Source organism: Eucyclogobius newberryi, unplaced genomic scaffold (genome assembly GCF_026437365.1).
Source record: "Eucyclogobius newberryi isolate DKJ021-1_F unplaced genomic scaffold, fEucNew1.0.hap1 SCAF_1, whole genome shotgun sequence".
NCBI lineage: Eukaryota > Metazoa > Chordata > Actinopteri > Gobiiformes > Gobiidae > Eucyclogobius > Eucyclogobius newberryi.
The window spans coordinates 3,702,737-3,723,452 of NW_027315723.1; the positions used below are offsets into that span (position 1 = coordinate 3,702,737).

Consider the following 20,716-nt stretch of genomic DNA (forward strand, 5'->3'; position numbering starts at 1 on the left):
TGGCGGTGACCAGCCGGAGCGTGGCGCCCGCCATGCCAAAACCCCTCAGCGAGAACACTGTATTTATGTTATACCAACTTAATATTAATGTTCCAAGTCTTATTAAAGATGTGAAGGCTCACCGAAACTATATCTAATGCAACATTTCAAATGGTTGATTTTCCCTGGCATTCAAAATATTCAAAATGTTGTGTAATACAAGTCATTATATGGGCAAAACTACTAAGACTTGAATAATTGTGGTTCCGCAATTCCATCTAGAAGACAGGGATGACTTTGTTTCTGACCACATGACTTTGACCTGTGGGGGGAACTCTTCGGTTCAACTTCTAGAATATATGTATGTTAAAACTAGTAACAACATATCTTGTTCTTATGTTTGTTGTTTATTTTGAAGTTTCATTGTCAGATTGTCCAATTAGAAATAATACATGTATTTGTTTCAGAAACTTTGGTAAAAATGGCCTGTCGAACAGCAGTATCCTCTTGGACAAGTGCCCTCCTCCTCGACTCCCCCCGGCTCCGACTCCTGCTTTGCCCAAAGACAAGCTCAACCCCCCCACGCCCAGCATATATGTAAGTACTACTACTACCATTGCTTGTACTTCTCCTACTTCTTCTGCCCAAAGACTAGCTCACCCCCCCAGCATCGATGTGGCTCCAGTTACTTACTTTGTAGTGGAAAAGTTGTGCCTTGCAGTCAGAACGGTTAAGAACACACGAGTAACACACTGGGACTGCTGCTACCACTGGCTGTAAATGATCTTTACTTCTAGTTTCTTTTGACTGCTGAAAGTTACATTTTTTTGTTTTGAGTTTTTTGTTTATTTAATTTAATTATCATTTTTAGCCTTATTTTAAATCTTTCTCTCTTTGCAGTTGGAAAACAAAAGGGACGCATTTTTTCCTCCGCTGCATCAGTTCTGCACAAACCCCTCCAACCCAGTCACCGTCATCAGAGGACTTGCTGGAGCGCTGAAGCTGGGTACAAAGTGTTTTTAAGTCTACTAAGGCCACAGTTATTTTATGACTTGGTTTACGGATCCGCCGCACTTAGATTATTGATTTCTACAATGTAAATAGAATAAATGATTATCTTTTATTTTTTTTTATAAAGTACCACCGACAAGGCCAAATAGCATTAAATGAAATATAATAAGCGGTATTAAGTCAAAAGATAAGAGTTCTCCACTGAAGCAGTTTTTCATCAAAATCCTGCGTGAGTCTGTGACTGAGCCGCTCCGTCCAGTGCGCGGCCCCGGGAGCATGAGAAGACGCGCGCGCCCGTTTCCTTGTCTGCTACGTGCAGCGCTAACTCCTTTATATCGCAAATACACATTTTAAACCTGTTTACCACATTTTCTCCAGCGCGTTTTGCCGTGACTAAGGCTGCACACTTAGAAGCGTCTGTTCTACTGATGCAAAACACGCTAAATCTACTCCTACACACTCCTGCGCGTCCCCCCCCTCTCCTCCCCCCTCTCCTCCCCCCCCCTCCTCCCGTGGTGCGTTTTGGGTAAACCAGAAAGAAAAAATCTTTTGAAATTGAAATTTTTTTTTATATTTATATTTCGTCCGCCTGTTCAATATATTTAATTTAAAAATCCGTAAACCAAGTAATAAAATAACTGCGGCCTAAATATTAATTGTTGCCAAGCTGCCCAAAACAATTGGAATATTGCAACTCTGAAATAATATCATTTTAAAATAACGTCGTCCCTGCCTTCTCAGACCTGGGGCTGTTCTCCACTAAGACCCTGGTGGAGGCAAACCCGGAGCACATGGTGGAGGTGTGGACTCAGCTGTCCCAGCCCGCAGATGAGAACTGGGACCAGACCGGGATCAAGAAGTTGTGGCGGTGTGAGAGCGGAAGAGGCCATACGACCATCGCCAAGTACGCCCAGTATCAAGCGGCGTCCTTCCAGGAGTCTCTGAGGGTGAGAGTCTGACCTGCTGCATCTAGAGGCGTGTTTCACCAGTACAGTCCAGAGGTGTTTCCATAGTGCTAAATGAATCGTACCGAGCTGATGAAACCGTGGCACTACCTCAGCTCCAGGTCTGCTTTAGATAAGGAGAAACTACGCCACATCGAGCTGATTGGATAATAGAGAACGCAGACTCGGGCCAAGAAAAGGATGACAATAAGCACATTTGAACAGGAAATAATGATTTCTCACCAAATGCAGACTTGATCTTGTGACAAACCAACCTATTCTAGTGATAAAACGCCCTCACGCTTCGCTAAACAAAGCTAGCACAAATTAGAAAAGACATTTCCTTTTAATTGATGCGTTGAGGCACTTTCTCTCCAAAGATGTGATATTTCGAGGGCATAATGAATCTAACATGACCAAATATCCAAACCAAATGCAGTGCATAGAAAGATGATAAAACGTAATGTAGATGTGTAGAGAAGTTAAATAAATGCAGGAAAATGTGACAATAAACCAGAAGTAGTTTCTTGTTTAATTTAGCCTTTAGCTTTATCCACGTCTCACAGTGGAATTATGTTTGTGAAATGCTTAGATTGAAGTATATGAAGTATAACTCAGGTATGGTTTAAATTGCCATACTTTCCGGGCTGTATACCGTGCACACGAAATGTACGATGTTCAGGCCGCACCTGACAATAAACCACAAGTGTCCACGTGGTAAACATGAGACACTTACTCATAAATATAGTACACGGTAGTGATGGTTGTCTGTTGAAGCAGGGGTCTCACGCTGCACCCACGGTCTGCTGTGCCACGGGTCGAATTAGACTCATTTCTCAGTGAATATGAGTCGGATAGTAATAAAACACACGGCAGTTTTCAATTCAATTTTAATTCAATTTATTTTTGTAACGCCCAAAATCACAGCAGCAGTTGCCTAGAAACAGATTAAACAATGTTCATAGGGACTTGACAATGTCCCAGCATCCCGTGTCCTTAGACCCTCCTTCTCGGCCAGGAAAAAACAGCTGATTGACCTGTGTCTGTGTCTTCACATCTGGTCCTGAGCTCGTACTTATCAAGTGAGTGTTGTAACATGAGAATATGGTCCATGTAGTGATCCACGGGTTGTCTTTTGACCCGTGGCGCAGGTCGGGTCAATTTTCTAAACTGTAGACCACCGTGTATCATTGGACTCATTTCTCCGTGAATATAATAATAAAAGCGTTTTGAAGCTTAAAATACAGAGAACACGACATGTCCCCTGGACAGTGCTCCCGCTGTCCATTGACTTCTTCTTCTACAGTGTGTCAAACGCTTGTGCCTCCTGCTAGAGCGCCCCCCGCTGGCCGTTAGCCAGTAAAACCTATAGATTAGACGCACCGTTGTAATGACCGCAGAGTTCAAAGCGTGGGGGAAAAGTGCGGTGTACTGAAGAAAACAATCAGACCAGTCCAAATGTGGCTCATCTGTGTGTTCATGTTTCTTTTCTTTAGGAGGAGAATGAGAAGAAGGCACTGAAAGAGCCATCGGACGCAGAACCAGCCTCGGCAGACAGGTACAACAAACGATATGCTATTCTGTAAACTCTGATGCTCATGATGTAGCATGATATACAAGTGAGTGTCTTTGGTCTGTTCACCTCCAATCACAGGAGCAAATCTCCAAACGTCCACCTGAGAAGAGAAATGTTTTGAAATATTTTGAATGTATTGTAATTTGGTCTGTTTCTGTCCCTTTCAGTGTTGCACGAAAAAGAAGAGGTCCTCTAAAATACATCAAGTTCGGCACCAACATCGACGTATCAGACGAGAAGAAGTGAGTGTCAGATTTAACTCTAATAACCATTACGTCTTTATTTAGATTTCCACCAGCTCTAATCCACCTCTGAACCAGGACTATGGTCTAACACAGGCCTTTGTCTCCCCCTGCAGGTGGAAGCAGCAGCTGCAGGAGCTGAGTAAACTGCCGGCGTTCGCTCGAGTCGTCTCTGCTGGAAACCTCCTGAGTCATGTGGGACACACCATTCTGGGCATGAACACGGTTCAGCTGTACATGAAAGTCCCGGGCAGCAGGATTCCAGGTCAGACACTTCAAGCCAATACTTAACCATTATCATCTCGTTAGCTACATATGAATTGGAATGACTCAGTACAATGCAGTTGGTCTCAATAGCATGTAGAGATGTAACAAGAGCTCATGAGATAGAATTGCCCCCATGGTGTGCACAAATGGATTCTTTACATTTGCCTCAGTCTCGTCTCATTCTCCTGGGCCCAGTCTCGTCTCATACCTAATTAAATATTCACAACCAAGTGTAAGCTCAGATCTGTGCATTGTCCGTTCTGCAGGGCATCAGGAGCACAATAACTTCTGTGCGGTGAACATAAACATCGGGCCAGGCGACTGTGAGTGGTTCGCGGTGCCGGAGCCGTATTGGGGTGTGATGAGCAACTTCTGTGAAAAGTAAAACATCTACACAAACTTGTTATGTTCTTTAGTGTGTGTGTGTGTGTGTGTGTGTCTGTGTGTGTCTGTGTGTGTCTGTGTGTGTGTGTCTGTGTGTGTGTGTGTGTGTGTGTCTGGCTCTGTCTCTCTCTGTCTCTGTGTGTCTCTGTGTGTCTCTGTCTCTCTCTCTCTCTGTCTGTCTCTCTCTGTGTGTCTGTGTGTCTGGCTCTGTGTGTCTCTGTCTCTCTGTCTGTCTCTCTCTGTCTGTCTCTCTCTCTCTGTCTCTCTCTGTGTGTCTCTGTCTCTCTCTCTGTGTGTCTCTCTCTGTCTGTGTGTGTCTCTCTCTGTCTGTGTGTCTCTCTGTGTGTCTCTGTCTGTCTGTCTGTCTGTCTGTGTCTCTCTCTGTCTGTGTGTCTGTCTGTCTGTGTCTGTCTGTCTCTCTCTATGTCTCTCTGTCTGTCTGTGTCTCTCTGTCTGTGTGTGTCTGTCTGTCTGTCTCTCTCTGTCTCTCTCTCTCTCTGTGTTTGTCTGTGTGTCGGTCTCTCTCTCTGTCTCTCTGTGTGTCTCTGTCTCTCTCTCTCTCTCTGTGTTTCTCTGTCTGTGTGTCGGTCTCTCTCTCTGTCTCTCTCTGTGTGTCTCTGTGTCTCTGTCCGTCTGTCTCTGTGTGTCTCTCTCTGTGTGCGTGCGTGTGTGTGTGTCTCTCTCTCTCTCTCTGTGTGTTTCTCTCTCTGTCTGTGGGTCTCTGTCTGTCTGTCTCTCTCTGTCTGTGTGTCTCTGTCTGTCTGTGTCTGTCTGTGTCTCTCTCTGTCTGTGTGTCTCTGTCTGTCTGTGTCTCTCTCTGTCTGTCTGGGTCTGTCTGTGTCTCTCTCTCTGTCTGTGTGTCTCTCTCTCTCTGTATCTCTGTGTCTCTCTGTCAGGTCGGTCCAAGAAAGTCTCATATCAATGTGCTTGCACTGTCCTCTGCGTCTTCTACAGTGTGTCAAACGCTTGCTCTTCCTGCTAGAGCGCCCTCTGGTGGCTGTAAAATCTATAAATCAGACGCACCGTTGTAATGACCGCAGGGTTCAAATAGTGGGAAAATATTTGTGTATGTATGTATGTTTACGTCCTATACATTATCATTACGTTAACAGTAACATGTCTTTTGTCCATAGAAACAACATAAACTTCCTGATGGGCTCGTGGTGGCCCAACCTGGAGGACCTGTACGAGGCGGATGTACCCGTTTACCGGTTCATCCAGAGACCGGGGGACCTGGTTTGGCTCAACACTGGGACCGTGCACTGGGTCCAGGCCATCGGCTGGTGCAACAACATCGCATGGAACGTGGGGCCATTGACAGGTGAGGAATGTGAATCTATAGGTCAGAACTAGACCTTAAGACAGACCATATTAAAGAGACACTACAAGCTAAACTGACTCTGAACATATATACGCTTTCGCCTGGAGAAACATTGCTCTAATCATATGTTTTATTATTTATTATATGTTTTATGAGACATTCTAAGGCCATTTCCACAAAATGCATGTTCCTCCCTCAGAATAAATCAGCCCTTAAAGAAGCTCTTATGCACGTTGAACTGTGCAATCTGGTTTTTCAAAAGATTTGAACAAACTACAGGTGTTTTTTAGTTGAATTTGTTCTTGTGTCATTCTAAACCTTCTGTGTTTGAGTCAGCAGCATCTTACTGAAAACAGGTACATATAAACAAATAAATGTAATATCCAGAGAGAATTTTCAACAATAATCAACAAAAGGCCTTATTTATATATGAAAACATTACATAATGATTTTTTTCTCTTGCATTTATACAAAGAAGTTACCGATCGAGATATTTATTAATATCAACTTTTATTTTCATTCACCTGCAAAGTCCTTTTACATGTATTTAGATTTAAAAAGAATCTTAATCTGGTTGAAATCTTGAATGCACAATACAAATAGTTTGACTGGTCAGCTAAAATTTAAAAAAAAGTTGCTTTATTGTACATTTTGGCATTTATGGCGCTTCCTCTCCCCAAGTCATACCACTTTATTCAGAAGGTCAAAGCTTCTCTAATATATTTGACCTTTTCCTCTGTGATTTTAAACGCTTAAGGCCGATTACTGACATTTTGGCTGATTCATTTTGGTTAATGGTAATGGTGTAACACATCAACGCAGATTTACCCCCAACATTTCAGGACTAAAAGCTCAAAGCTGCAGGTGATGGATTGAGTTGGTGCATGAAGCCCGTCGATCGATGCAGAAACGCCATCATTCCTTCTTCTCCTTTTCCAGCGCATCAGTACAAGTTGGCGGTGGAGCGATACGAGTGGAACAAGCTTCAGTCTGTGAAGTCGGTGGTTCCCATGGTGCACCTCTCCTGGAACATGGCTCGAAACATCAAAGTGTCGGACCACAAGCTCTTTGAGATGATCAAGTGAGTACAGGGTTTATACTGGCATTCAGACTCCCGCAGGTTCATTTGAATCATCATGACTATTCACACCGAGAGAGCGCGGGGCATCAGCCGCTTACAAGAAAAGCAATAAAAACGGTGAAATGAGACGTACTGAGCTCGATATTAGGGCTGACCAAAAAGTGTAGATAATTGTTTCTACATTCTAACATTTTTTGTAATTATTGAGTTTTAAAAATGGTCGTGAATTGCAAAAATGTCATCCATTGCCCAGCCTTGGATCACATTGGCCTTGTCTGTACATTGGCTCGTACAGACAGAGGCTGAAGCTCTCCAAACCTGTAGTGAGGACTTCTCAGAGGTGGAGCAACGAGGCAGTGGAGGAGGAGCTACGTGCGTGTTTGGACATTACAGACTGGGAGGAGCTACGTGCGTGTTTGGACAGTACAGACTGGGAGGAGCTACGTGCGTGTTTGGACATTACAGACTGGGAGGTTTTCAGAGCTGCCACAGACAGTTTGGATGAGTTCACGGACACGGTGACGTCATACATTAGTTTCTGTGAGGACAGCATCAACCATCACACACAAGTCACCCTCAACAATGACAAACCCTGGTTCACACTTAAACTGAGGCAGCTGAAGCAGCAGAAGGAGGCAGCGCACAGGGCCGGTGACAGAGAGCGTATGAGCTGAAGCAGCAGTTCTCAAACAACAACCCCGCCTCTGTGTGGAGTGGCCCCGCCTCTGTGTGGAATGGCCCCGCCTCTGTGTGGAGTGGCCCCGCCTCTGTGTGGAGAGGGCTTCGGCTTCTCGCCAACTACAAGCCCAGAGCCCCCCCTTCTGTAGATGATAGAAAACTGGCCCGACAACTCAATTCCTTCTACTGCAGATTTGACACACCCTCCCCCAATGTGGCCACCTCTGCCAACCCAACCCCGGTCCCCCACCACCACCACCACCACCACCCCTCTCACATTTTGGAAATCCAACACGCGAAAAGCTGCTGGACCAGATGGTGTCACCCCGGCCACCTTAAGACACTGTGCAGGCGAGCTGGCCCCCGTCTTCACTGGCATTTTTAACACCTCCTGGAGTCATGCCACGTCCCAGCTTCAAGTCGTCCATCATTGTCCCTGTCCCCAAGAACCCCCTGATCACTGGACTTAATGACAGACCTGTGGTGCTGACATCTGTATTCATGAAGTCATTTGAGCGCCTGGTCCTCCTCCACCTCAAGTCCCACACCTACTCCCTGCTGGACCCCCTGCTGGACCTCCTGCTGGACCCCCTGCTGGACCCCCTGCAGTTCTCCTACAGAGCCAACAGGTCTGTGGACGACACCATCATCCTGGCTCTCCACTTCACTTGCAGCACCTGGACTCCCCGGGAACCTACGCCAGGATCAAATCAAATCAAATCAAATCAATTTATTTTTGTAAGGCCCAAAATCACAACAACAGTTGCCTCTGAGGGCCACAGGGAGAAATGAATCAACAATGTCTGGTGGCGATGAAGTCAGACAATGTCTGTGGTGGCGAGGGACGATGTCCCAGGGTCCTCTGTCCTTAGACTCTCCTTCTCGGCCAGGAAAAACTACAAAAAAAAAACCTCTTTGGGAAAAAAGCGTAGAAACCTGGAGGAGTTCCAGTGAAGGAGAGATCCGACTCTCACAGACGGACAGACGGACACGAGGAGACTGGAGCTGGACCCACTCTTCAGGCAGATGAGGGACCGTCGGAGGCGAACTGGACCCACTCTTCAGGATCCTGTTTGTGGACTTCAGCTCTGCATTCAACACCACCTCCTGCTCTGCTCCAGGACAAACTCTCCCAGCTCAATGTGCCTGACTCCACTTGCAGGGGGAGCACCGATGAGCACCGACTCCACCTGCAGGGGGAGCACCGACTTCCTGACAGATCAGAGGCAGTACGTGTGGCTGGAGAAGAATGTCTCAGACACTGGGACTATCAGACCAGGAGCTCCACAGGGCTGTGTACTTTCTCCTCTGCTCTTCTCCCTGTACAAACTGCTGCACCTCCAGCCACAACTCCATAAACCTAATTAAGTTTGCGGACGACACCAGCTCCTCATCCGGCTCATCTTGGACGGGGATGAGTCTGTCTACAGGAGGTGGAGCGGCTGGTGTCCTGGTGCAGCAGTAACAACCTGGAGCTCAACGCCCAGAAGACAGAGGAGATGATCGTGGACTTCAGGAAAGTCACAGCCCCCCAGCCCCCCCTCTGTGAGGACCTGCAGGACCTGGACGTCTCCAGAGTTCTGGGACGAGCAGGTTGGATCAAAGTCGACCCTTCTCACCCTGGACACGGACTATTTGAGCCACTCCCCTCAGGCAGGAGGCCACACCTCTCAGGCAGGAGGCTGCGGTCCATCTGGACCAGAACCTCCCGTCACAAGAACAGTTTCTTTCCCTCTGCTGTTGGACTCATGAACACTTCCTAAGCACCTTGTACTCACTGCACTGTCACTTCTTATTGCACTATATATGTTATTTATGTACATATCATGCCTATTTCTAAGCTTATTTTAACTTTACTTAGCTATTTTTGATATATCTGGAGCTGTTTTGTTCATTGTTCAATGTTTTGTTCTCTGTGTTGCATGAAGAAGTTCCTCTGTTTGTGAATTTTGTTCATTGACAAATTGCAATAAACCTTATTCTGATTCTGATTCTGATTCTGATCATGATCATGATCATTTCGTCTCTGAGGTGGTAAACACTAAACCAACAATTCGAGCTGGGCCATGTCATTCCTTTCACGGTGATATTTGGTATGATCTTTGGTGACGGTAGGAAAATTGCGATCAAACGTGGCAGTTGTTTTCACGGAGCCCAGGGCTGAGGAGGAGAAGAAGAAAAGCAGATGGACCGACACAAACCAACCATCATCTGTTCGTTTTGGCTTCTTTTACGCTTTGAGGGAAAGATATTTGAGTGAATCCGCTTCGCGGCAGCCCCACAACCCGAGGGACGCTCAGGGAGAACGTGAGGCAGCTCTCACCAGCACTAAACATGCTAAACATGCTCGACAACGGCTCGGACTGTGAGGATCGGCTTTTATTGTATCTCTTGATCAAACCAAAGAAGGAAGCTCCGCTCTGCAGTGAGAGGAGCTTCTCTGTGTCTGTGGCGTTCTCATGACATGTTGTTATCAGCCCGATGCAGAGCGACTCTTCACTTTGGTTCCTCACAGTCTGTGTCACAGAGTCAGGTCCTCATGACAGGTCCTCATGACAGGTCCTCATCACAGGTCCTCATGACAGGTCCTCATGACAGGTCCTCATCACAGGTCCTCATGTCAGGTCCTCATGACAGGTCCTCATGACAGGTCCTCATCACAGGTCCTCATGACAGGTCCTCATGACAGGTCCTCATCACAGGTCCTCATGTCAGGTCCTCATGTCAGGTCCTCATGACAGGTCCTCATGTCAGGTCCTCATGACAGGTCCTCATGTCAGGTCCTCATGTCAGGTCCTCATGACAGGTCCTCATGACAGGTCCTCATGACAGGTCCTCATGACAGGTGCATCTCCCTGACGGGCCCTTGTGTTACAGACACTTAAAGAGATAAACTTATGCACTATTGTTATACAAATATAGATTTAATGTATCAAAAAGAGAGTTGTTAAATTGAAAAGAAATGTTTCTGTTTTTGAGTTTGTGCCAATAATAAAATGGTGTTTGTCTAGTTTAAATCATGCTGTTTATTATATTATATATATATATTATATTATATTGTAGTCACACATTTATATCTCATTTATATTTATATTGTGATATCTTGGCCACATTAGGCTGGTTGAACTATTATGTCTATTATGACTATTTAAATACAGTTTTAACCAGATAAAGGATGAAATGTATTGAATGAAGAAAACATTTTAAAAAGTTTATTTTTTTTAAATATATCAATGTTTTGATTTAATTATATTAAAATACAACTTCAAGTTCTGATGAGTTCATTAATAGTTGAGTAAACACTAAACAGTGGTTAAAGTTACATTGTGATAAGTTAAGATCATTCTTAAAAGCCCTTTTTGTGTTTTATTAGGCCCGAGCGGCACAAGCTGGCGAGAGGCCTATTAGTCCCGTAAGGACGTGCGAAGACACGGCTGCAATAGTGCGCAAGAAATCGAGCACGAAGCGCTCGCCCACTTCCAAACACTCACTAACGCACTCCTCCACTCATGCACGCTCCGTGCATACTAATTAGTAGTAGGAAAGTGGAACATTACCATTGTTAACGGGCGAAGCCCGTGCAAAAGTGCGCACTAAACGAGCACTTTACATTGGGATGACGATATATAAAGCACTCATTTGCGCTAATTGGCTCACGAATACGTTCCCCATCTCTTGCATGTTCCGTGCATATAAGCATGTAATGCAAAAATTGAACATTATTACTGTATTGAGGGCCAAAAACACAAAGTCAAAATTAATGAAAGTACCCGTCAGTGACCAGGGACCCACACCATGAGGTAGAAAAGCGCGAGCGCTTTCCGAAAATGTATAGTTTATGATATTTGAAAAATGGGAAACATTGTTTTCGCATCGGAATATTTAGGCCCGAGCCCCAGCAGGGCGGAGGGCCTATTGCTCCCGCAATGCTGCCGAAGGCATACTTACTCCTGCTATGACAGAAATAGTCAACAATGAGTCATTGTTGACAACAGCAGCGCGAAGCGCTGCATTCCTCCAAAATCACTCCTGGCATCGTCCCGTACGCGAGAATCCATGCCGCAGGCATGGGCCATGCTTGTATCTGCTCAAATCAATGGAAGTCTATGGGGAGTGGGCGGGGCATCCCGACGGAATAGGGAGTGACGAGCGCGTAAGCGCTCGTAATGATGATTCCACCCCATGGCGGCATCGGGAAGGCTTAGAGCTTTCAAACGATGTATAATTTGTTGTTATAGTGGAAACAGCTATATTGTTTTTGCTAAAAATATTATTATTTTTATTATTTTTCTTGTTCTTCTTCAGCGCTTTGAGCTCTAATTTGACCCCCTGAACATGCTCAAAAACTCACCAAACTTTGCCCAAAATTCCTTTGAAAATGAAAATACGCTGTGTTAGCCATTTTGTTCACGTCAAACTTTGACGAACTCCTCCTAGGGCGTTTTGCCCACCGACTTCAAAATCGGCGGACGTCCTCTGGACAAGTGGGGCATCTAAAGTTATCCAATTTTTTGAGATACCTTTACCGGTCTGTGTGCGGCGCAGCCGCAAAGTTGGACAACTTATTTTGGAATATTGCCGATCTAAAAATTGCGCCCATTTGATCAAAACCAGTCTGATTAGGACCAAATTTGAATCAGTTGTTAAACTTTCTTGTTTGGACCAGTTTATGATGACAAAATTGAAATGGGCGCGATAGCGCCCCCTACAGAGTGACCTTTAAATTAACATTGAAGGTCAAAAATTAGTTTTACCAAAATTGTCTAAACTTTACCCAAAATTCTATTTTGCCGTCCCGATCACAAAAGCCAATCACAAAAATGCCTTAATTTTTACGGCGTAGTCGTAGCGATGACAGAAACCTCCCATGTTATCCCTATGGGAAAACCGCAAAATCTCTCAAATTACCACATTTTTAGGTTTTACACTTTAACGAACTCCTCCTAGTGCGTTTTGCCCACTGACTTCAAAATCGGTGTACATCCTCTAGACAAGTGGTGCATTTAAAGTTATCAAAATTTTAAGGATAACTTTTACGGTTTATGTATGACGGAGCCGCAAACGTTTCCCAGAATTCTGACTATTTGGCCTTCAGAGTGGCCTATAAACAATAGAGTTTTTTCCAAATAACATGACATTTTGCACAAAATTCTAATTTGCCATCCTGATCATAAAAGGATGACAGCCAAAGTCATATTTTTACGGCGTAACCGTAGCGATGACAGAAACATCCCATGTTATCCTTATGGGAAAATCGCAGAATCGCTCAAATCAACACATTTTTACGCTTCACACTTTAACGAACTCCTCCTAGGGCGAATACCCGATAAAGTTCATATTTGGGGAAAATCATCTACCCAAACGGGGCATCAAAATTTATCCATATTTTGATTTTAATTGGTACGGTCTCTGTGCCGTGGAGCTGCAAATATACTGTCACAAATTGGAAAAGCGCTAAATCTATGAAATGTTCACATTTTACGCTTCACACTTTAACAAACTCCTCCGTGGGCAATAGCTCGATCAAGCTCATATTTGAGGAAATATCATCTACACAAGCGGCATCAAAAGTTATCCACATTTATATTCCAAGTGCTACGGTCTCTGTGCGGCGGCGCAGCAAATTTGACTGACACTTGTGTTCATTTACACTGGATTGGCCATGTCCAATGTGTCGCCGTCTGTCTGTCTGTCTTTTTTAATTCAACACACAATAAGGGCGCCATCTTTATCAAGTCGAAAGTGCAGAATCGGAAGGCCGGCGGCCCGCGAATGGAACAATACCGTTGTAAACGGGCGAAGCCCGTGCAAAAGTGCGCACTAAACGAGCACTTTCCCCTTATAAAGCACTCATTTGCGCTAAGTAGCTCACGAATACGTTCCCCATCTCTTGCATGTTCCGTGCATATAAGCATGTAATGCAAAAATTGAACATTATTACTGTATAGAGGGCCAAAAACACAAAGTGGGCGGAGCCCACTCAAAATTAACGAAATTACCCGTCAAGACCAGGGACCCACACCATGAGGTAGGAAAGCGCAAGCGCTTTCCGAAAATGTATAGTTTATGATATTTGAAAAATGGGAAACATTGTTTTCGCATCGGAATATTATTCTTTCTTTCTTCTTTCTTTCTTCTCGGGACCAACCCCCCTATTTTTCACCCAGTGAACATTGACGAAAAGTCACAAAAATTTGCACACCTCTAAAAATCGTGCCTCTCTACATTCTGGCTATTTCCCTTTTCTAAAATAAAAAAATTGGCGCGTCAGCGCCCCCAAATGTACCAAAAATACATTGAGAGATAGGAAATGACCCAAAAAAAATCTGATCGTAGAATCGTGAAATTTGGCGCAGAGGTAGATGGTGACAAGAGAAGTAAAAAATATTATTACGGCAACGCCGTCCGCCCAACCAAATGTCGGCCATATTGCTTCAAACATGACTCGGGAGTTTTTCCAAACGTCGTACTTTTACGAACTCCTCCCAGGCCGTTGGCTCTAAAAAGCTGAAATTTGGTGAAAATGCTACTGAGGAGTGGGACATTGTTCAAATTACATTGATACCTGTCACGGTCTCTGTGCGGCGAAGCCGCAAACTTTAGCTAGAATTTCAGAAATCTCCCAAATTTAACATTTCTGCCGTTTGCGCAGATAAAGTCCGAATTGCATCAAATTAGAATCAGTTGTTAAACTCTTTGCCCTAAACCTACTTGAAGTGAAATAAATTCATTTGGCGCCACAGCGCCCCCTACAGATTTTATATGGAGGTTAAATGTTTAGTTTTGCGAAAGTATATGAAATTTGACACACAACTCAATTTTAGCCCCATCAAAAAAGTCAATGAGACCCATGTCATAATTGTTATGGCGTTGCCGTAACGATGACCAAAACCTCCCATGTTATTCCAATGGGGAAATCGCCAGAACATGTTTACACTTCATACTTTCACAAACTCCTCCCCCTCAGGGCGTCAGCCCTATTAACCTGAAATTTGGTGAGACTCATCTTCAGGGGTGGACCATCAAAAGTTATCCACATTTTTATTCAAAAAGTCACGGTGTCTGTGCGGCAAAGCCGCACATTTTGATAAGAATTCAAAATAAAATTGCTTTTTGATGGTAAAACAAAGGGGAGAAGATGTGACAGCGTCACAGATTCAGCAGTAGGCGTAATAAAAGGACAATTGGGGCGCTAGCGCCCCCTCCTCTTGCGGCGTGGCGGCGGCGTGGCGAGGGCCGATCATTGCCGCTTGCGGCTTTAATTATTATTATTATTTAGGTTTTTGACACTTGGATTGTTTGTGTTTTACAGTTTTAACAGCGCAGCTTTTTGTAGTTTCTGAACAAACAGGTTATTCCAGGAGCTGATGTTCAAGTGTAAAACTGTTATAGTCGTGTCCTAATTGTTCTCTCTCTCTCTCTCTCTCCTCTCTCTCTTCCCTCTCTCTCTCGTCCCGCTCTCTTCCCTCTCTCTCTCTTCCCTCTCTCTCTCGTCCCTCTCTCGTCCCTCTCTCCTCTCTCTCTCTTCCCTCTCTCTCTCTTCCCTCTCTCTCTCTTCCCTCTCTCTCTCTTCCCGCTCTCTTCCCTCTCTCTCTCTTCCCTCTCTCTCTCGTCCCTCTCTCGTCCCTCTCTCTCTCTTCCCTCTCTCTCTCTTCCCTCTCTCTCTCTTCCCTCTCTCTCGTCCCTCTCTCGTCCCTCTCTCTCTCGTCCCTCTCTCTCTTCCATCTCTCTCTCTTCCCTCTCTCTCTCGTCTCTCTCTCGTCCCTCTCTCTCTCTCTTCCCTCTCTCTCTCGTCCCTCTCTCTCTCTCGTCTCTCTCTCTTCCCTCTCTCTCTCTTCCCTCTCTCTCTCGTCTCTCTCTCGTCCCTCTCTCGTCCCTCTCTCTCTCTTCCCTCTCTCTCTCGTCCCTCTCTCGTCCCTCTCTCTCTCTTCCCTCTCTCTCTCGTCTCTCTCTCGTCCCTCTCTCGTCCCTCTCTCTCTCTTCCCTCTCTCTCTCGTCTCTCTCTCGTCCCTCTCTCTCTCTCGTCCCTCTCTCGTCCCTCTCTCTCTCTTCCCTCTCTCTCTCGTCTCTCTCTCGTCCCTCTCTCTCTCTCGTCCCTCTCTCGTCCCTCTCTCTCTCTTCCCTCTCTCTCTCGTCTCTCTCTCTCTCCTCTCTCTCTCTTCCCTCTCTCTCTCGTCTCTCTCTCGTCCCTCTCTCTCTCTTCCCTCTCTCTCTCGTCTCTCTCTCGTCCCTCTCTCTCTCTCGTCTCTCTCTCTTCCCTCTCTCTCTCTTCCCTCTCTCTCGTCTCTCTCTCGTCCCTCTCTCGTCCCTCTCTCTCTCTTCCCTCTCTCTCTCCTCTCTCTCTTCCCTCTCTCTCTCTTCCCTCTCTCTCTCGTCCCGCTCTCTTCCCTCTCTCTCTCTTCCCTCTCTCTCTCGTCCCTCTCTCGTCCCTCTCTCCTCTCTCTCTTCCCTCTCTCTCTCTTCCCTCTCTCTCTCTTCCCTCTCTCTCTCTTCCCTCTCTCTCTCGTCCCGCTCTCTTCCCTCTCTCTCTCTTCCCTCTCTCTCTCGTCCCTCTCTCGTCCCTCTCTCTCTCTTCCCTCTCTCTCTCTTCCCTCTCTCTCGTCTCTCTCTCGTCCCTCTCTCGTCCCTCTCTCTCTCGTCCCTCTCTCTCTTCCCTCTCTCTCTCTTCCCTCTCTCTCTCTTCCCTCTCTCTCTCGTCTCTCTCTCGTCCCTCTCTCTCTCTTCCCTCTCTCTCTCGTCCCTCTCTCTCTCTCGTCTCTCTCTCTTCCCTCTCTCTCTCTTCCCTCTCTCTCTCGTCTCTCTCTCGTCCCTCTCTCTCTCTTCCCTCTCTCTCTCGTCCCTCTCTCGTCCCTCTCTCTCTCTTCCCTCTCTCTCTCGTCTCTCTCTCGTCCCTCTCTCGTCCCTCTCTCTCTCTTCCCTCTCTCTCTCGTCTCTCTCTCGTCCCTCTCTCTCTCTCGTCCCTCTCTCGTCCCTCTCTCTCTCTTCCCTCTCTCTCTCGTCTCTCTCTCTCCTCTCTCTCTCTTCCCTCTCTCTCTCGTCTCTCTCTCGTCCCTCTCTCTCTCTTCCCTCTCTCTCTCGTCTCTCTCTCGTCCCTCTCTCTCTCTCGTCTCTCTCTCTTCCCTCTCTCTCTCTTCCCTCTCTCTCGTCTCTCTCTCGTCCCTCTCTCGTCCCTCTCTCGTCCCTCTCTCTCTCTTCCCTCTCTCTCTCGTCTCTCTCTCGTCCCTCTCTCTCTCTTCCCTCTCTCTCTCGTCCCTCTCTCGTCCCTCTCTCTCTCTTCCCTCTCTCTCTCGTCCCTCTCTCGTCCCTCTCTCTCTCTTCCCTCTCTCTCTCGTCTCTCTCTCGTCCCTCTCTCGTCCCTCTCTCTCTCTTCCCTCTCTCTCTCGTCTCTCTCTCGTCCCTCTCTCGTCCCTCTCTCTCTCTTCCCTCTCTCTCTCGTCTCTCTCTCGTCCCTCTCTCTCTCTCGTCTCTCTCTCGTCCCTCTCTCTCTCTTCCCTCTCTCTCTCTTCCCTCTCTCTCTCGTCTCTCTCTCTTCCCTCTCTCTCTCGTCCCGCTCTCTTCCCTCTCTCTCTCTTCCCTCTCTCTCTCGTCCCTCTCTCGTCCCTCTCTCCTCTCTCTCTCTTCCCTCTCTCTCTCTTCCCTCTCTCTCTCTTCCCTCTCTCTCTCGTCCCGCTCTCTTCCCTCTCTCTCTCTTCCCTCTCTCTCTCGTCCCTCTCTCGTCCCTCTCTCTCTCTTCCCTCTCTCTCTCTTCCCTCTCTCTCTCTTCCCTCTCTCTCTCGTCCCTCTCTCGTCCCTCTCTCCTCTCTCTCTTCCCTCTCTCTCTCTTCCCTCTCTCTCTCTTCCCTCTCTCTCTCGTCCCGCTCTCTTCCCTCTCTCTCTCTTCCCTCTCTCTCTCGTCCCTCTCTCGTCCCTCTCTCTCTCGTCCCTCTCTCTCTCTTCCCTCTCTCTCTCGTCCCTCTCTCGTCCCTCTCTCTCTCTTCCCTCTCTCTCTCGTCTCTCTCTCGTCCCTCTCTCGTCCCTCTCTCTCTCTTCCCTCTCTCTCTCGTCTCTCTCTCGTCCCTCTCTCTCTCTCGTCCCTCTCTCGTCCCTCTCTCTCTCTTCCCTCTCTCTCTCGTCTCTCTCTCTCCTCTCTCTCTCTTCCCTCTCTCTCTCGTCTCTCTCTCGTCCCTCTCTCTCTCTTCCCTCTCTCTCTCGTCTCTCTCTCGTCCCTCTCTCTCTCTCGTCTCTCTCTCTTCCCTCTCTCTCTCTTCCCTCTCTCTCGTCTCTCTCTCGTCCCTCTCTCGTCCCTCTCTCGTCCCTCTCTCTCTCTTCCCTCTCTCTCTCGTCCCTCTCTCGTCCCTCTCTCTCTCTTCCCTCTCTCTCTCGTCTCTCTCTCGTCCCTCTCTCGTCCCTCTCTCTCTCGTCCCTCTCTCTCTCTTCCCTCTCTCTCTCTTCCCTCTCTCTCTCTTCCCTCTCTCTCTCGTCTCTCTCTCGTCCCTCTCTCTCTCTTCCCTCTCTCTCTCTTCCCTCTCTCTCTCGTCCCTCTCTCTCTCTCGTCTCTCTCTCTTCCCTCTCTCTCTCGTCTCTCTCTCGTCCCTCTCTCTCTCTTCCCTCTCTCTCTCGTCCCTCTCTCGTCCCTCTCTCTCTCTTCCCTCTCTCTCTCGTCTCTCTCTCGTCCCTCTCTCGTCCCTCTCTCTCTCTTCCCTCTCTCTCTCGTCTCTCTCTCGTCCCTCTCTCTCTCTCGTCCCTCTCTCGTCCCTCTCTCTCTCTCGTTCCTCTCTCGTCCCTCTCTCTCTCGTCTCTCTCTCTCTCCTCTCTCTCTCTTCCCTTTCTCTCTCGTCTCTCTCTCGTCCCTCTCTCTCTCTTCCCTCTCTCTCTCGTCTCTCTCTCGTCCCTCTCTCTCTCTCGTCTCTCTCTCTTCCCTCTCTCTCTCTTCCCTCTCTCTCTCGTCTCTCTCTCGTCCCTCTCTCGTCCCTCTCTCTCTCTTCCCTCTCTCTCTCGTCCCTCTCTCGTCCCTCTCTCTCTCTTCCCTCTCTCTCTCGTCCCTCTCTCGTCCCTCTCTCTCCTCCCTCTCTCTCTCGTCTCTCTCTCGTCCCTCTCTCGTCCCTCTCTCTCTCTTCCCTCTCTCTCTCGTCTCTCTCTCGTCCCTCTCTCGTCCCTCTCTCTCTCTTCCCTCTCTCTCTCGTCTCTCTCTCGTCCCTCTCTCTCTCTCGTCTCTCTCTCGTCCCTCTCTCTCTCTTCCCTCTCTCTCTCGTCTCTCTCTCGTCCCTCTCTCGTCCCTCTCTCTCTCTTCCCTCTCTCTCTCGTCTCTCTCTCGTCCCTCTCTCTCTCTCGTCTCTCTCTCGTCCCTCTCTCTCTCTTCCCTCTCTCTCTCTTCCCTCTCTCTCTCGTCTCTCTCTCGTCCCTCTCTCGTCCCTCTCTCTCTCTCAGGTACTGCTTGTTGCGGACGTTGAAACAGTGCCAGTGGGTGAAGGAGGCTTTGGCGACAGCAGGAAAAGAGACCGTGCTCCGACCGAGATCCAGAGACGATCCTGCTCATTACTGCTCCATCTGTGAGGTCAGAGAGCACCAAATATCATCATAAATATATAAATATGATTATCGTTCACATGAAGACGCTGCTTCAATCACACACGTTTCATTGGTAATTAAAGACTCGCTTGTTTTCCCGGGGATCACTTGTAATTATTGCGTAAAAGCACAAGTTCCATACTGTGTCAGGGAGGATCCACAACCTTGTCACCATGGTTACATTTCACCTTTTGTAGGACACATTTCTGTAAAATAGAGCCGTTTGAGCGGTGTTATAACATTGATCCCTCGTCATTGTGTTTTCCTTCATTGGTCCTGTTCACGAGGTGGTCGTCCCTGAGCGTCATAAACCGCTCTGTCACGTCACGGTCGAACGATGGAGCTGTTTTTAGTCTAGTCTAGTAGTATTAGCGTGTCGGGGCGAGCGAGGATTTGTTTATTCCCCCAATTTCTAAAACATGAAATGCCAAAGTTGAGGCAAAATCTTTTTAAAACAAGTGAAGAACATTCTTCCATTTCATTCTTGATACAACTGAGACCAAACCAGGACTGAAGCAGAACCAGACAGGACCCATCCTCGGACTAAACCGACTCTAAACCAGGACCCATCTTGTGCCAAACCAGCACTAAACCCGGTCCAAACCCGGTCTAAACACGGTCTAAACACGGTCCAAACACGGTCTAAACACGGTCCAAACACGGTCTAAACACGGTCTAAACACGGTCCAAACACGGTCCAAACACGGTCCAAACACGGTCCAAACCCAGTCCAAACCCAGTCCAAACCCGGTCCAAACCCGGTCTAAACACGGTCTAAACACGATCTAAACACGGTCTAAACCCGTTCCAAACCCGGTCTAAACCCGGTCCAAACCCGGTCCAAACCCGGTCTAAACACGGTCTAAACACGGTCTAAACACGATCTAAACACGGTCTAAACCCGTTCCAAACCCGGTCTAAACCCGGTCTAAACCCGGTCTAAACACGGTCTAAACCCGGTCTAAACATGGTCTAAACACGGTCCAAACACGGTCTAAACCCGGTCCAAACACGGTCTAAACTCGGTCTAAACTCGGTCTAAACCCGGTCCAAACCCGGTCTAAATCCGGTCTAAATCCGGTCTAAACCCGGTCTAAATCCGGTCTAAATCCGGTCTAAATCCGGTCTAAACCCGGTCTAAACCCGGTCCAAACCCGGTCTAAGTCCGGTCTAAATCCGGTCTAAATCCGGTCTAAACCCGGTCTAAACCCGGTCCAAACCCGGTCCAAACCCGGTCTAAATCCGGTCTAAATCCGGTCTAAACCCGGTCTAAACCCGGTCTAAACCCGGTCTAAACCCGGTCCAAACCCGGTCTAAATCCGGTCTAAATCCGGTCTAAATCCGGTCTAAATCCGGTCTAAACACGGTCTAAACCCGGTCCAAACACGGTCTAAACTCGGTCTAAACTCGGTCTAAACCCGGTCCAAACCCGGTCCAAATCCGGTCTAAATCCGGTCTAAACCCGGTCTAAACCCGGTCCAAACCCGGTCTAAATCCGGTCTAAATCCGGTCTAAACCCGGTCTAAACCCGGTCCAAACCCGGTCTAAATCCGGTCTAAACCCGGTCTAAACCCGGTCTAAACCCGGTCCAAACCCGGTCTAAATCCGGTCTAAATCCGGTCTAAACCCGGTCCAAACCCGGTCTAAATCCGGTCTAAATCCGGTCTAAACCCGGTCTAAACCCAG

The 20,716-nt window shown here is 47.4% G+C and overlaps 1 protein-coding gene across 4 annotated transcripts in view; it reads left to right on the forward strand.

Moving 5' to 3' along the window:
- Nucleotides 1-20,716, forward strand: part of LOC140357029 (lysine-specific demethylase 6A-like) — a 101,950-nt gene that overhangs the window by 79,236 nt on the left and 1,998 nt on the right. For 3 of the 4 annotated variants that reach the window (XM_072442019.1, XM_072442047.1, XM_072442056.1), the window contains 10 exons: nucleotides 447-576; nucleotides 880-985; nucleotides 1,732-1,937; nucleotides 3,431-3,492; nucleotides 3,678-3,752; nucleotides 3,869-4,017; nucleotides 4,286-4,400; nucleotides 5,537-5,724; nucleotides 6,664-6,805; nucleotides 18,890-19,016. In XM_072442019.1, coding sequence (XP_072298120.1) covers nucleotides 447-576; nucleotides 880-985; nucleotides 1,732-1,937; nucleotides 3,431-3,492; nucleotides 3,678-3,752; nucleotides 3,869-4,017; nucleotides 4,286-4,400; nucleotides 5,537-5,724; nucleotides 6,664-6,805; nucleotides 18,890-19,016 — 1,300 coding nt within the window. Of the gene's footprint in view, nucleotides 1-446; nucleotides 577-879; nucleotides 986-1,731; nucleotides 1,938-3,430; nucleotides 3,493-3,677; nucleotides 3,753-3,868; nucleotides 4,018-4,285; nucleotides 4,401-5,536; nucleotides 5,725-6,663; nucleotides 6,810-18,889; nucleotides 19,017-20,716 lie in introns of those variants that run through there. The other variant, XM_072442064.1, reaches the window with a different exon arrangement.